This window comes from Macrobrachium rosenbergii, chromosome 59, assembly GCF_040412425.1.
Source record: "Macrobrachium rosenbergii isolate ZJJX-2024 chromosome 59, ASM4041242v1, whole genome shotgun sequence".
Lineage (NCBI taxonomy): Eukaryota > Metazoa > Arthropoda > Malacostraca > Decapoda > Palaemonidae > Macrobrachium > Macrobrachium rosenbergii.
The window spans coordinates 37457387-37469613 of record NC_089799.1 but is presented as its reverse complement, the minus strand read 5'-3'; the positions used below and the strand labels follow the sequence as shown (position 1 = coordinate 37469613).

Genomic DNA, 12227 nt, shown 5'->3' with positions numbered 1-12227 from the left:
TTATCCATACAAAATCAGTTATTGGCCAAAAAGAACTTTACAAAGTGGAAATTTCTAGTAGAAAATATAACTTTCAAGAAACGTTTGGCACATACTCATCATAAGAAATTACGAGTAAACTGTTCAAACCATATAAAACTATCACTCATTTGTGCTAGTGGCAGTAGTTTAATGCTATTTGTTAATATAAGTAAGTTGGGCATTGATCTTCCGCTAAGCTGATAATGCTATTTTATCGAGATGACATAAATTGGAGTAACGTAAGAACTCAAATAACATTAAGTTTCTTTTAAATTATCATCCTCTCTCTCTCTCTCTCTCTTTTCGTAATGCAAATTGAATATAAATGTTCTAGCGCTGACAAATAATTATATTAGAAACATTTTTAAAGATATAAAGAAGAAAATTGAAGAGCTTGACATATGGCAGCCAGTTCAGTCATTGAAATATAAACTCTGACATCTAAAGAACAAATTCAAATGCTAAACCCCCAACGTCATACCTTTTCAGGGAAAACATCGACCTGCGAGGAAGGAGTGTTGTTTCTCCACAGGACAAGGAATTCAAATTTTTTGTCACGATACAGCAAATGAGTTGAGAGTGAGAGTTCCTGCATATTGTGGCCTTGTCTGCGAAGCAAATTAGGGTAGGCAGCAGTAAAATGAAAATGAAATGCCGAAGTTAAAGCACAATATGAAATCCAAAATGCCCGCGAATGAATGAAAAGAACGCTTACGTGAAGAAAATGACATCGGGCGTCTTCTGAAGTTTATACCACGTAGCAAAGACTTCCAGATCTTCTTTGGGGTTCAGAGAAATGAACAAAAAACGTCCTGTCCAGTCCCAGGCCTCGTCGTCCTTATCTAGAATTCTGGATAAGTCACGCAGATTCTGTGAATCGTAATCAGTTGCGATGAGGGCGCTTCATAAGTAATTCCCAGGATTGTAATGCGATCTTTTGTAAACATCAAGCAGGGTATAAAATGTAAATATAGCAAAGATGCTCTCGTCATAGAATTCTCTCTTGACAAATAATTCCTAGGAAAACTTTCAATACGTAACGCAATTAGAGGTTTGTGACATTTTAGCAAGAGTGAGTAGGGAATATGTTTATTTTGAGAAACGAATGAAAAATAAGTTATCATCTATCTGCTTATCACACACACATGCACACACACACACACGCACACACAAATACTCCACGCTGGCGAAGATATGTGCACTTATCATTTATTTTTCTAGTTTAATGTAAGTTTTTCTCAAGGTAAATTGAATTCGATATTCAGGGGTATTTGTTGCCTAATATTTGGGGGGCATAAGCGTCATGTATTAATAAGTGACGAAAATATCAAAGACAGCCGACTGCTCCAACTTTAGTACTGAGCTATCATTGCGAGGAGGCTTGATTTCGATTCTAAGTAGGCCTACCGAACCTGAATTCGACAGGAATATCTACTGTACAACAGATTCGAAGTCAGTTAATATATCCTCCTTGATGACTGAAATAATAAATCACTGTCAGATTGCTCTAACTAAATAGAAATAGTTCGAACAGCGGCGGTAAAGATCCTCATCAAATATAATTTCATTTGGATGAAAGTCATCCTCAAGGAAGACTGAATTCAATTTTGATGGGAGGAACTGTTCTTCGATATTTGAGCATACAAGAGTAACGTGAACTGGCGACAAGACTTACCAATTTATATATATATATATATATATATATATATATATATATATATATATATATATATATATATTAAAATGTTGCTAACGTAAACTAATTTTACCAGCCAGTCTCACTTGGAGTGTTTCATAGGCTTCGTATCAAATTCTTTGTAGGGCTGAAGCCGTCTCAGAATTATTTGCTTGCTAACTGTAGTTACACGTTTTTATGGCACACTGCATGGGCCTTGATTGCTGGACTGCCATCTAGTCCATATTAATTTCCAGTCGCAAATCTGTTAATAAATTAATTTAATCTAACTGACTGGTTTGAAAGGCGACCTTCCAATTTTCTTTGAATAGATGTAATTTCTAGGTAGGTCGTGCTATTAATTACATTTGTTACTCATGTTCTGAGATCTAGGCGTTAGCCCTAAGGCAAAATTACATTCAAAATTCAATTCAACTCTTCTAACCGGACACAGAACACACATTTTATATATATATATATATATATATATATATATATATATATATATATATATATATATATATATATATATATATATATATATATATATATATATATATATATATATATATATATATATATATATATATATATATATATATGTTTACAAAACACATACACATGCACCCACCCACCTAGACACACACAAACACACACACACACACACACATATATATATATATATATATATATATATATATATATATATATATATATATATATATATATATATATATATATATATATATATATATATATATATTTCTACATCTTCCAAAGCATCCCAGGTACCAAACGCTTAATTTAACACACTATATAATATATAACAATGCATATATATATATATATATTATATATATATATATAATATATATAAAGGAATACTATATATATATATAAATATATATATATATATATATGTTTACAAAACACTACACATGCACCCACCCACCTAGACACACACAAACACACACACATGTGACATATATATATATATATATATATATATATATATATATATATATATATATATATATATATATATATTATATATATATATAGAATAAACCAGATTAATAGAATATATGCGGGTCCTGCAGGAACATCTTCTTAATAGGTACCAAACGCTTAATTTAAAGCTGAGAAATAACATTGCAGTGCATTCAAATGATGACAAGGAAGAGCAAAAGGAATACTGGCCCCTCCTAAACCCATTCTGCATTGGAAATCTCTCCCACCTTCGCTCTTTGAACATGTGAGGTCTTAAAAGCCTTTGACCGAAGGAACAAGAAGGAGGGATTAATTTCTGGAATAAACCAGATTAACAAGGTGACACCACACCTGGAATAGGCTCACAACGAGGCAACCCGCGATTCAAATGATGCGCGCGCATAGGGGAACGGCACTAATCCCATCTGCATTAGGAAAACATCACAATCCCCTGTAGGGGGCCTTAGTAGTCTTACCAGTGAGACCTTATAGCCCTCCTCCACTGCCATTACTCACGCTGAAGCCACCTCTTCTATAAGGTAAAGTGATCTGTTGCAGAGGTTCTTTTCATTCAGTCACACTGCTTTAATTCTCGCCCTATGCTTCCTATTTCATTTCTAGGTGCCAGTATTTCCACATTAACCTCGCCTTGTTAGAGCAGTGTTAAGAAAATTCCAGTGTTTGAGGAATTATGTAAAATCGTGTTCAAGGTGTCCTTGGCACCCACTGTGCACTTCCTTGTCCTATGCATATTTTACTGTGTCCTGACTGGCCTTTAATTCGTAAATCTCTCCCTTTACAGAGGAATCCTGAAGGAATTCTTCCTCGATTATGCCTTGCCCTTCGTGAATCAGTATCGTCACATCGACGTTTCTACCTTCAAGTGTTGATAAATCTCCCAGGCCTTGCATGCCCGATTAGTTCATTTCATCTTTTGATTGTTCATTTATTGTAAATATATATGTAATCTTAAACTTACCCTAAAGTGTTTTACTGCCAATTGCCTTGTGAGTAGAGCCCTCACCTCAGTTATACTCCCCCTTTTCTTTGTTTATTACGATTGCCTGAATCAACAGCAGTCAGATATTGATGTAAGTAACGAAGAAATCCTTCATTTAGAGTCTATAGCTGGGTCATGATAAGCTTTTCCGCAGGTAAAATCGTAATATATATATATATATATATATATATATATATATATATATATATATATATATATATATATATATATATATATATATATATTCTTCTCTTAACGTGTATATATATATATATATATATATATATATATATATATACATATATATATATATATATATATATATATATATATATATATATATATATATATATATATATATATATATATAAATGTGTACATATAACTGTTACTTATTCACTAACATAGACAATTACTGGAATGTAGTTTTCAAATTTCTTACTTTGATATCCAAGGAAATAATTTGCTCCCATGAATGAAATGTCTTATTCTTACTTTAGCAATAATGACGTAGCCATTACAAGAAAAAATTCGCCAGCGAACATTTCTTCCTACGCCTTCTCGTTCAGCATCAGCGACCTGAAATGGGAAAAATAAAATAAATATGAGAAAAAGAATGAGATATATGTATACACTTATTCCTTACAGGCTGAAACATGCACACTCACGCAAACAACATATATGAGTACCTATATATATACTGCATATATATATGTGTATATATATATATATATATATATATATATATATATATATATATATATATATTATATATTTATATATATATATATATATATATTTATATATATATATATATATATATATATATATATATATATATATATATATATATATATATATATATATATATATATGAATGAATTTTATCCCATCACTGTGACTCATATACAAGTATTAAGCTGGAAATATCCTTTAATATCCAGTTCGCTCTACCTCAGAAATAATATATTTTCATATATATTAACAAAAAAATTCCCTTAGGGGAATTTTTTTGTTAATAATAAGTTCATCGTCTCATGCGCTCGAACCACGGAAGAAAAAGAACTCAGGACTACAGCGATGCCTTAAACCACACCAAGGGGGACCTTTCCCTGGCAAAGGTGCACTCAAGGGATGGCTTTCCTTGGGCGCCTTGGGGTCCCTCACCCTTGTGGTTCAGGTCCTCCCCAAGCCTTCTTCCCCAGCCTGGCAGGAAACCTGCCTCCCTCCAGGGAACCAGCCTCCAAGGGGGACCTTTCCCTGGCAAAGATGCACTCAAGGGATGGCTTTCCTTGGGCGCCTTGGTGTCCCTCACCCTTGTGGTTCAGGTCCTCCTCAAGCCTGCTTCCCCAGCCTGGCAGGAAACCTACCTCCCTCCAGGGAAGCAGCCTCTGAGGAGGACCTCTCCCTGGCAAAGGTGCACTCAAGGGATGGCTTCCCTTGGGTGCCCCCTCACCATTATGGTTCAGGCCTCCCCAGGGCTTCCCTGGCCTGGAAGGAAATTTACCTCCCTCTGGGAAGCAGCCTCCAAGAAAGACCTTTCCCTGGCAAGGGTGTACTCAGGGATGGCTTCCCTTGGGTGCCTTGGGGCACCCCACCCTTGTGGTTCAGGTCCTCCCAGGCCCCTTCCCCAGCCAGGCAGGAAACCTACCTCCCTCCAGGGAAGCAGCTTCCAAGGAGGACCTTTCCCTGGCAAAGGTGCACTCAAGGGATGGCTTCCCTTCGGTGCACTGGGGCCCCCCTCACCATTATGGTTCAGGCCCTCCCCAGGCCCGCTTCCCTGGCCTGGAAGGAAATTTACCTCCCTCTAGGGAAGCAGCCTCCAAGAAAGACCTTTCCCTGGCAAGGGTGTACTCAAGGGATGGCTTCCCTTGGGTGCCTTGGGGCCCCCCCACCCTTGTGGTTCAGGTCCTCCACAGGCCCGTTTCCCCAGCCAGGCAGGAAACCTACCTCCCTCTAGGGAAGCAGCCTCTGAGGAGGACCTTTCCCTCAGAGAACTCTCTGTCCTTTTCATTCTTCTTCTTCTTCTTCTTTCTTATCAATTTCTTCTATCTGAGTTTCTCTTTTTCCCTTTCCCTCTTGTCCTTATTTCGAGAGAAGAGCTCACATTCTGAAAATGATAATCAAGAAATGTTCCCTTGCTCAGGTTTTAGAATATGACATTGCTTTGAGAAGTGCTTCTAGACGATTTGAAGGACCCCGGAGCTTGTTTCAGGAAACTTGAAGTTGGTGTTTTACTGAGCTATAGCATTAGGAGCATCGCGAATGACTCTTCCTTGTCCTCCCTGGAACTGAAGACCGAAGGATTCCAAAACACTCTTGAAAAACACCGAAGATTGTAGTTCATTTCAACATCACTTCTACCACTCCTTTGCTTTCGTTTCCTAACATACAGTTGCTTTTCAAGAGCGTGTCGGCGAGGTTGTCCATATTTTCGTAAGTGTACAACTGTTCACAGACTTAATTTGTAACCTCCCTACCTTCCTTTACTCGGCTTTTCGAATATGCATCCCGTTTCTGAAGACGATCTGAAGGATCTCGAAACTTATTATGCGCATGCGCGAATGGCGTTTCTCTCGTTCCTCCAGGAACTGCAGATGGAAGGACTCCAAGACAGGGAAAAGACCTATGGATCCTTTTGAGATTTCACCGATCTCTCGATCCAGATTCTGGCAATGCAAAGTTCCCTTTCTCTCTCTAGGCTTTTTTCTCTATATTTAATAAAAAAAGAACACAATCATGGGGCTTAAAGTTAATCACAGGCTCCAGGAAATTCCATATTTATTATATGTAGTAATGCAAAGAAAACTCGCCAGATATTTGCCTCAACATTGCAAAACGAACACAATGCACTAATTTAAGAAGCAAAGACGTTACGGAGAAGAAAATGTCAAGGAACTTAACTTCCATATAACAATTCTTATACCTGTATAATAACATTTCCGTTAATGATTTCCTTCCACAGCTCATTATTATTATTATTATTATTATTATTATTATTATTATTATTATTTAAGAATAATGAAACAAAGCAATAAAAAAACAAAATAAAGCAAGCAATATCACATTCAATACATACTTAAATAAAGTAGAAAATATAATGAATAATATGAGTTTGTCTTATCAACCCATTGTATTCTTCTCCAAAAGAAATATTAACATTATAAGTTCATGATTATTCCTCATGGAATTTCACATATATTTTCGTGACTGATAAAAATTTATTGAATCCTTTGAATGAACAAAAAAAGTGCTTTCCATGATGTCATTCACCAGTTCGGAAACTACTGTAAGGGCTATTAAAAAAGTTACCTATTGCCTTGGGCGACCAATGATAGGCAAGAATCATTACTCAGATTGGATTTACACAGTTATATTGTCTGAAAAAGGAGGCACCTTGAAGAAACACAGGTCGACCAAGCCTTTCAAACAAGAAATTATTGTGTTTTCCATAGCATAGAGAAATAAAATTTCCACACACAGAAGTAGAATAAATGTAACAGAAAAATTATTTAGTTGTTCTAACATTTATGGCTAAATGAGATGTAACAAAAAGCATTAAAAAGCTCACAAGGAAACTTACTACGTCGATCCTGGTATTACATAAAAGGGCGAGACTGAAGGTGAACGAGCAACTAGAATTACCAACACACAATAAGCCACATGTCATTATTGATAAATATACGAATTTTATGAGGTTTCACCATAGACAGAGAGAGTTTTAAACTTATCATTCTAATTTTAATCTTAAAAATTATATATATATATATATATATATATATATATATATATATATATATATATATATATATATATATATACACATATATATATATAGAATATACTGTATGTATGTAATATACTGTATGTATGTATGTATATATATATATATATATATATATATATATATATATATAGATATAGATATTTATTTATTTATTTATTTATTGTCACGAAGTGCTCCAAGCACCTGGTTATTACAAAACTAATCACAGAATTCAAAAATTTACCTCACTTCAGCCAGATACCTGAACTCTTCATAACAATAAAATTACGACTGAGTACTCTCAAGGCAACCGTGATCCCTTAAAAAAACTTACTAATCATGTGAGAAATCAAACTAAGTTTATTAAAACTAGTGTGAGGTAATTATATATGCTTAAGTTAATTAAAAGGACGTTACTTCATCAAATAACTTTGTCTCCCTGGTCTTAATTCACTTCAGCAAAACTAAAGGAACAAAACATGTTTATCTCTATGCTTTATGCACGCAGTTAATCCTATCACTGGTGGTCAGTAAATGAAACACAGCACAACAAAGGAATTAACACATAAGATTCCCATTAACCTGTCTTTTTAATTTTAGGTATATGTGTCAACCGAGACACACCTGTATTTTCATCTAGAACAGCAAATCTATTCCCCTTCTTTATTTCTACAACATGAAAAGGACCTTCAAATTTAGGACCTAGCTTATAGTTCAATTGATTCCTGACATTTATTTTCACAAAAACCCTATCTCCCACAGCAACTTTCACTATCCGGCTTTACATTGCTTCTCTCCACCATATCCCGCATTTTCACTTCAAGATTCCTAGCAAGATGAGCATATCTCTCTTTCGCTGTAGAAACAATTGCCCTTACAGTCTCATCCCCCGATGGAATAGGCAACAAATCAAAAGCACCCTGCGCTGGGTAACCAAACAGCGCTTCACTGGGACACATTCCAGTGGTATCACTAACTATGGAATTAATGCTATGCTGCACCTGTGGAATATATCAATCCCAATTTACATCATCCCCAGTCATCCTGAGGAGCTTCAATAACCTTCCTATTTGCCTGTTTACACAGCCCATTAGCTTCTGGTCTATAGGGAATATTAGTGACTTTCCGAATACCCACTACATCTGCAAGACACTCTAACGTCTTGCTCACAAATTCTCTCCCACTATCTGTAATCAGCACCTCAGTAACCCCATAATGACAAACATACCCATTAAAGTTTGTGACTGCCACCTCTTCCGCTGTTTTATGCTTCAACGGAAAAATCTCTACGAGCCTTGTTCATTCGTCAACCACCAACAGGTGCCTATGGCTATAACTAAATTCACAGAAATTGGTTAAAGGGTCCATATGGACCCTGGAGAATGATCTACTGGGAATAGGAAATGAACCCAATTTACAAGAAACGACCCTCGATGGCTTACAAGCATTACAAACTGAACAACCTCTCACAAAGTCTTCCACTGACATGAGCATATTCTTCCAAAAGAATTTTCCCCCAATATTCTGATACATCTTCTCAGTACCCAAATGCAGACTGCCAGACCTACAGTGAACAATATCCAGAACTGTAGACACTAAACTCCTTGGTGCAACTATTTGCGTTGTGTCACCCTTATCCTCACTATTTCTCAGTCTGTATCTAATCTTCCTAACTAACAAATTACCCTCTAATTCAAGCCCTGCAAAAGGCAACTTATACCCCTTCCTAACTAATTCCCCTCTAAAAAATGCTTTTGTGTCTGCCAAAATCTCATCTTCATCCTGCTTAGCTTCTACTAAACTAATATCCCAGTGTATGTAATCTCCAGATACATAACATACATGAGTACCATCTGCATCAGAAAAACTATAAAACTATAAAACTACAAAAAAAATATAAAAAGTAATACAGGTCTCACTGCAGGTGTATCGCGCTATGAAGAGAAAGGAGAATTGTTGAAGGCGAATAGGGAACGTGGCTGACGAAAAACCTTAAATCCTGGTACTTTACCTTTCTTTAGGAGCTGAAGTTTTCTTCTTATGAGGGCCAGCGAGAGGGAGGGAGGACAAGTAAATTAGTTCACAACAAAAGTTACTTTTGATACTGCCAGCCATGTGTTGGAAATAGGCAGTTTAATGGAGCAAGGGACGGAGTTCTGTTCTCCGTGGCCGCCGATATAATTCTAAGAGCGAGTGTCTCTCTCCAAGGCCCTTTATAGCTTTGGAAGTTATGTTTTCTCTTCCTAGATGGCATTGTGATCACTCTGCCCACATGGAAATGTAGGCAGCATGACTGCAATATCAAGATGATGGAACGCACGTGTTCAGCCTGCCAGCTGACCTGCCTCAGGCGACGATTAGCTCTGATCGTGCCTGTACCTGGATTAAGGAATTTCTGACAGCACTTTGGACAAGAAAGTGATTAAAGTGGTTTTCCCTGCAAAGGCAGTGGTGAGAGAGGTTTTAGAGGCGAATTTGCCTACAGTGAATCATACTAAATTGAATTAACTGATTGCTTAGTCCTTTTTCCTTTGACTTATTGCATGTAAGATGACGTATGTGGGAACACTCTTAATTATATATGTATATATATATATATATATATATATATATATATATATATATATATATATATATATATATATATATATATATATATATATATATATATATATATATATATATATATGCATGTAAGATGGCCTATGAGAGAATACTAATTATTAATATATATATATATATATATATATATATATATATATATATATATATATAATTTTGAACTTTAGCAAAGAAAAAATAAAACAAGCGAAATGAAAAGATCAGTTTACGGGAGGAAAGCGCAATTAGCTAAATGACAAACTGATCGAGTACTTGTCTCTTCCACATCCTACTAAATGCCGTAAAATGTAGAGTTTAACCCGAAAGAATAAACAAAGATTACAAGGTACTTTGTTACTACATATTCTCAAAAAGAAAATATTCTCTCTCTCTCTCTCTCTCTCTCTCTCTCTCTCTCTCTCTCTCTTACCTGATAAGGTATTTTCCTGTCAACCATGATGCGGATGATTTGTTGCGCTACGTTCCTTGAGAAGGCATCTCGGGCAAAAAGAATGGTGAAAGAGCACTCAGACAAATGATGGTCAATTACCCATGACACAGCATCACCAAGCATCTGGAAAGAAAGGGTGATTACAGTCAATTGAAGTTCTTTATCTGTCTTTACAATAACACAGACAAACGAACACATACACACAGATATATATATATATATATATATATATATAATATATATATATATATATATATATATATATATATATATATATATATATATATATATATATATATATATATATAGTATATATATGTCTATCTATCTATCTATTATCTACCTATCTATTTATCTGTCTATATATATATATATAATATAAATGTATATATATGTTCACAGCCCCTATAGAATAAACAGTATATAGTTACGGAGCATTGAAATATATGTCATATGTTCCTTGATGGAATGTGCGACAGTATAAAGCATGTTCAAGAAATATTGGAGGCGAGATGAACACTTGCGTCAGCATACACCAGGCTGTTTGTACATTGTGTAGTTCTCGCGATGAGCGAAAGGAAATTGGGGTCTTGGAAATCTAGGTGCCTCACGTAGACCCGAGTGTTGACCCTGTATCGTGTCAAGAGGTCTCCAAGTCACGAGGGAGTGGCAGGAGAATGTTCTAGATTCTCTAGAATTATGAGTGAGTGTGGAAGTCCGCTCGAGAGGGGGTCATTGATGGGTAATAAATTGAGATCTCGAGTACTGATGAGGGATTCGGGCAGTAACTTGAATTGGTGAATGTTCTGCCTAGGTGAGGGCGCTGGACTTTTGCCAGTAAAGGTGAGAAGTGACCTTTTCATTTAAAAATGCCCGACTGGACATGGAGTTAATTGTGTACTCTGTTGGTTTTATTGACATTTCATTGCTGAATATTTTTTCCTCTTTGTTGTCTTGCATGTTTACCATGTATAACCTTTGGGATGTGTTGGGTGGTTTTGGTAACACGGGAATTCTCCCATTTATACATTTATATGTCTTTGTGTTTTATTTTGAAGGTGACCTTTTATTTCAGATGGATCTGTTAGTGGTCACATGCTAAGGGAATTTCTGACATATAACTATGACTTCGGTCATGACAGACTTTGACAGTGGTTTTGGGAAATGTAACTGATTGGTGTCAAAATGTATTTACCAGTCCGAGAGTTTGATTTTTCATTTACCTTTTTTTGCCAGAAGTTAAGGACAGTCTTTGACCTCTTCTTTAATTTTGCTTCTGTTCTGTCATGTTAAGTTTGGGAATAAAAACTGTGTTTTGGTAGAACATGAGTTTCGTCTAGTCTAATTTGAACTATGACATGAGAGAGATAGGAGATGAAAACTGACATTCCTAGATTGACTTCGATGAGCAGGGTATATATATATATATATATATATATATATATATATATATATATATATATATATATATATATATATATATATATATATATATATATATATATATATATATATATATATATATATATATATATATATATATATATATATGTACCTTTCTGTTGAGAAGAGGTCAGAAGAAACCAAATTCTCTTTGGTGACCGTAAGGAGAAAAGGACATAGACTATAATTAAGCTATTAAACTTGCTTTTTCAATGTCTACTTAACTTCGCATAAATAAAGGATTCTGGAATGTGCGTCACCAGGAAAAGATATTCCTAAA

General features: G+C 35.3%; 1 protein-coding gene across 2 annotated transcripts in view; it reads right to left on the bottom strand.

Annotated features, from left to right (window-relative positions):
* LOC136837348 (ionotropic receptor 21a-like) overlaps positions 1-9791 on the bottom strand; it is a 28912-nt gene extending 19121 nt beyond the window's left edge. Inside the window, exons 1-2 of one of the 2 annotated variants that reach the window (XM_067102093.1) lie at positions 9464-9791; positions 4182-4265 (exon numbers count right to left, since the gene is read on the bottom strand). Coding sequence is in view for 1 of the 2 variants with exons in the window: in XM_067102092.1 (XP_066958193.1) it covers positions 503-616 (114 nt within the window). In the remaining variant the exon portion in view is untranslated. Of the gene's footprint in view, positions 1-502; positions 752-4181; positions 4266-9463 lie in introns of those variants that run through there. The other variant, XM_067102092.1, reaches the window with a different exon arrangement.
* Between the last annotated feature and the right edge of the window lie 2436 nt (positions 9792-12227).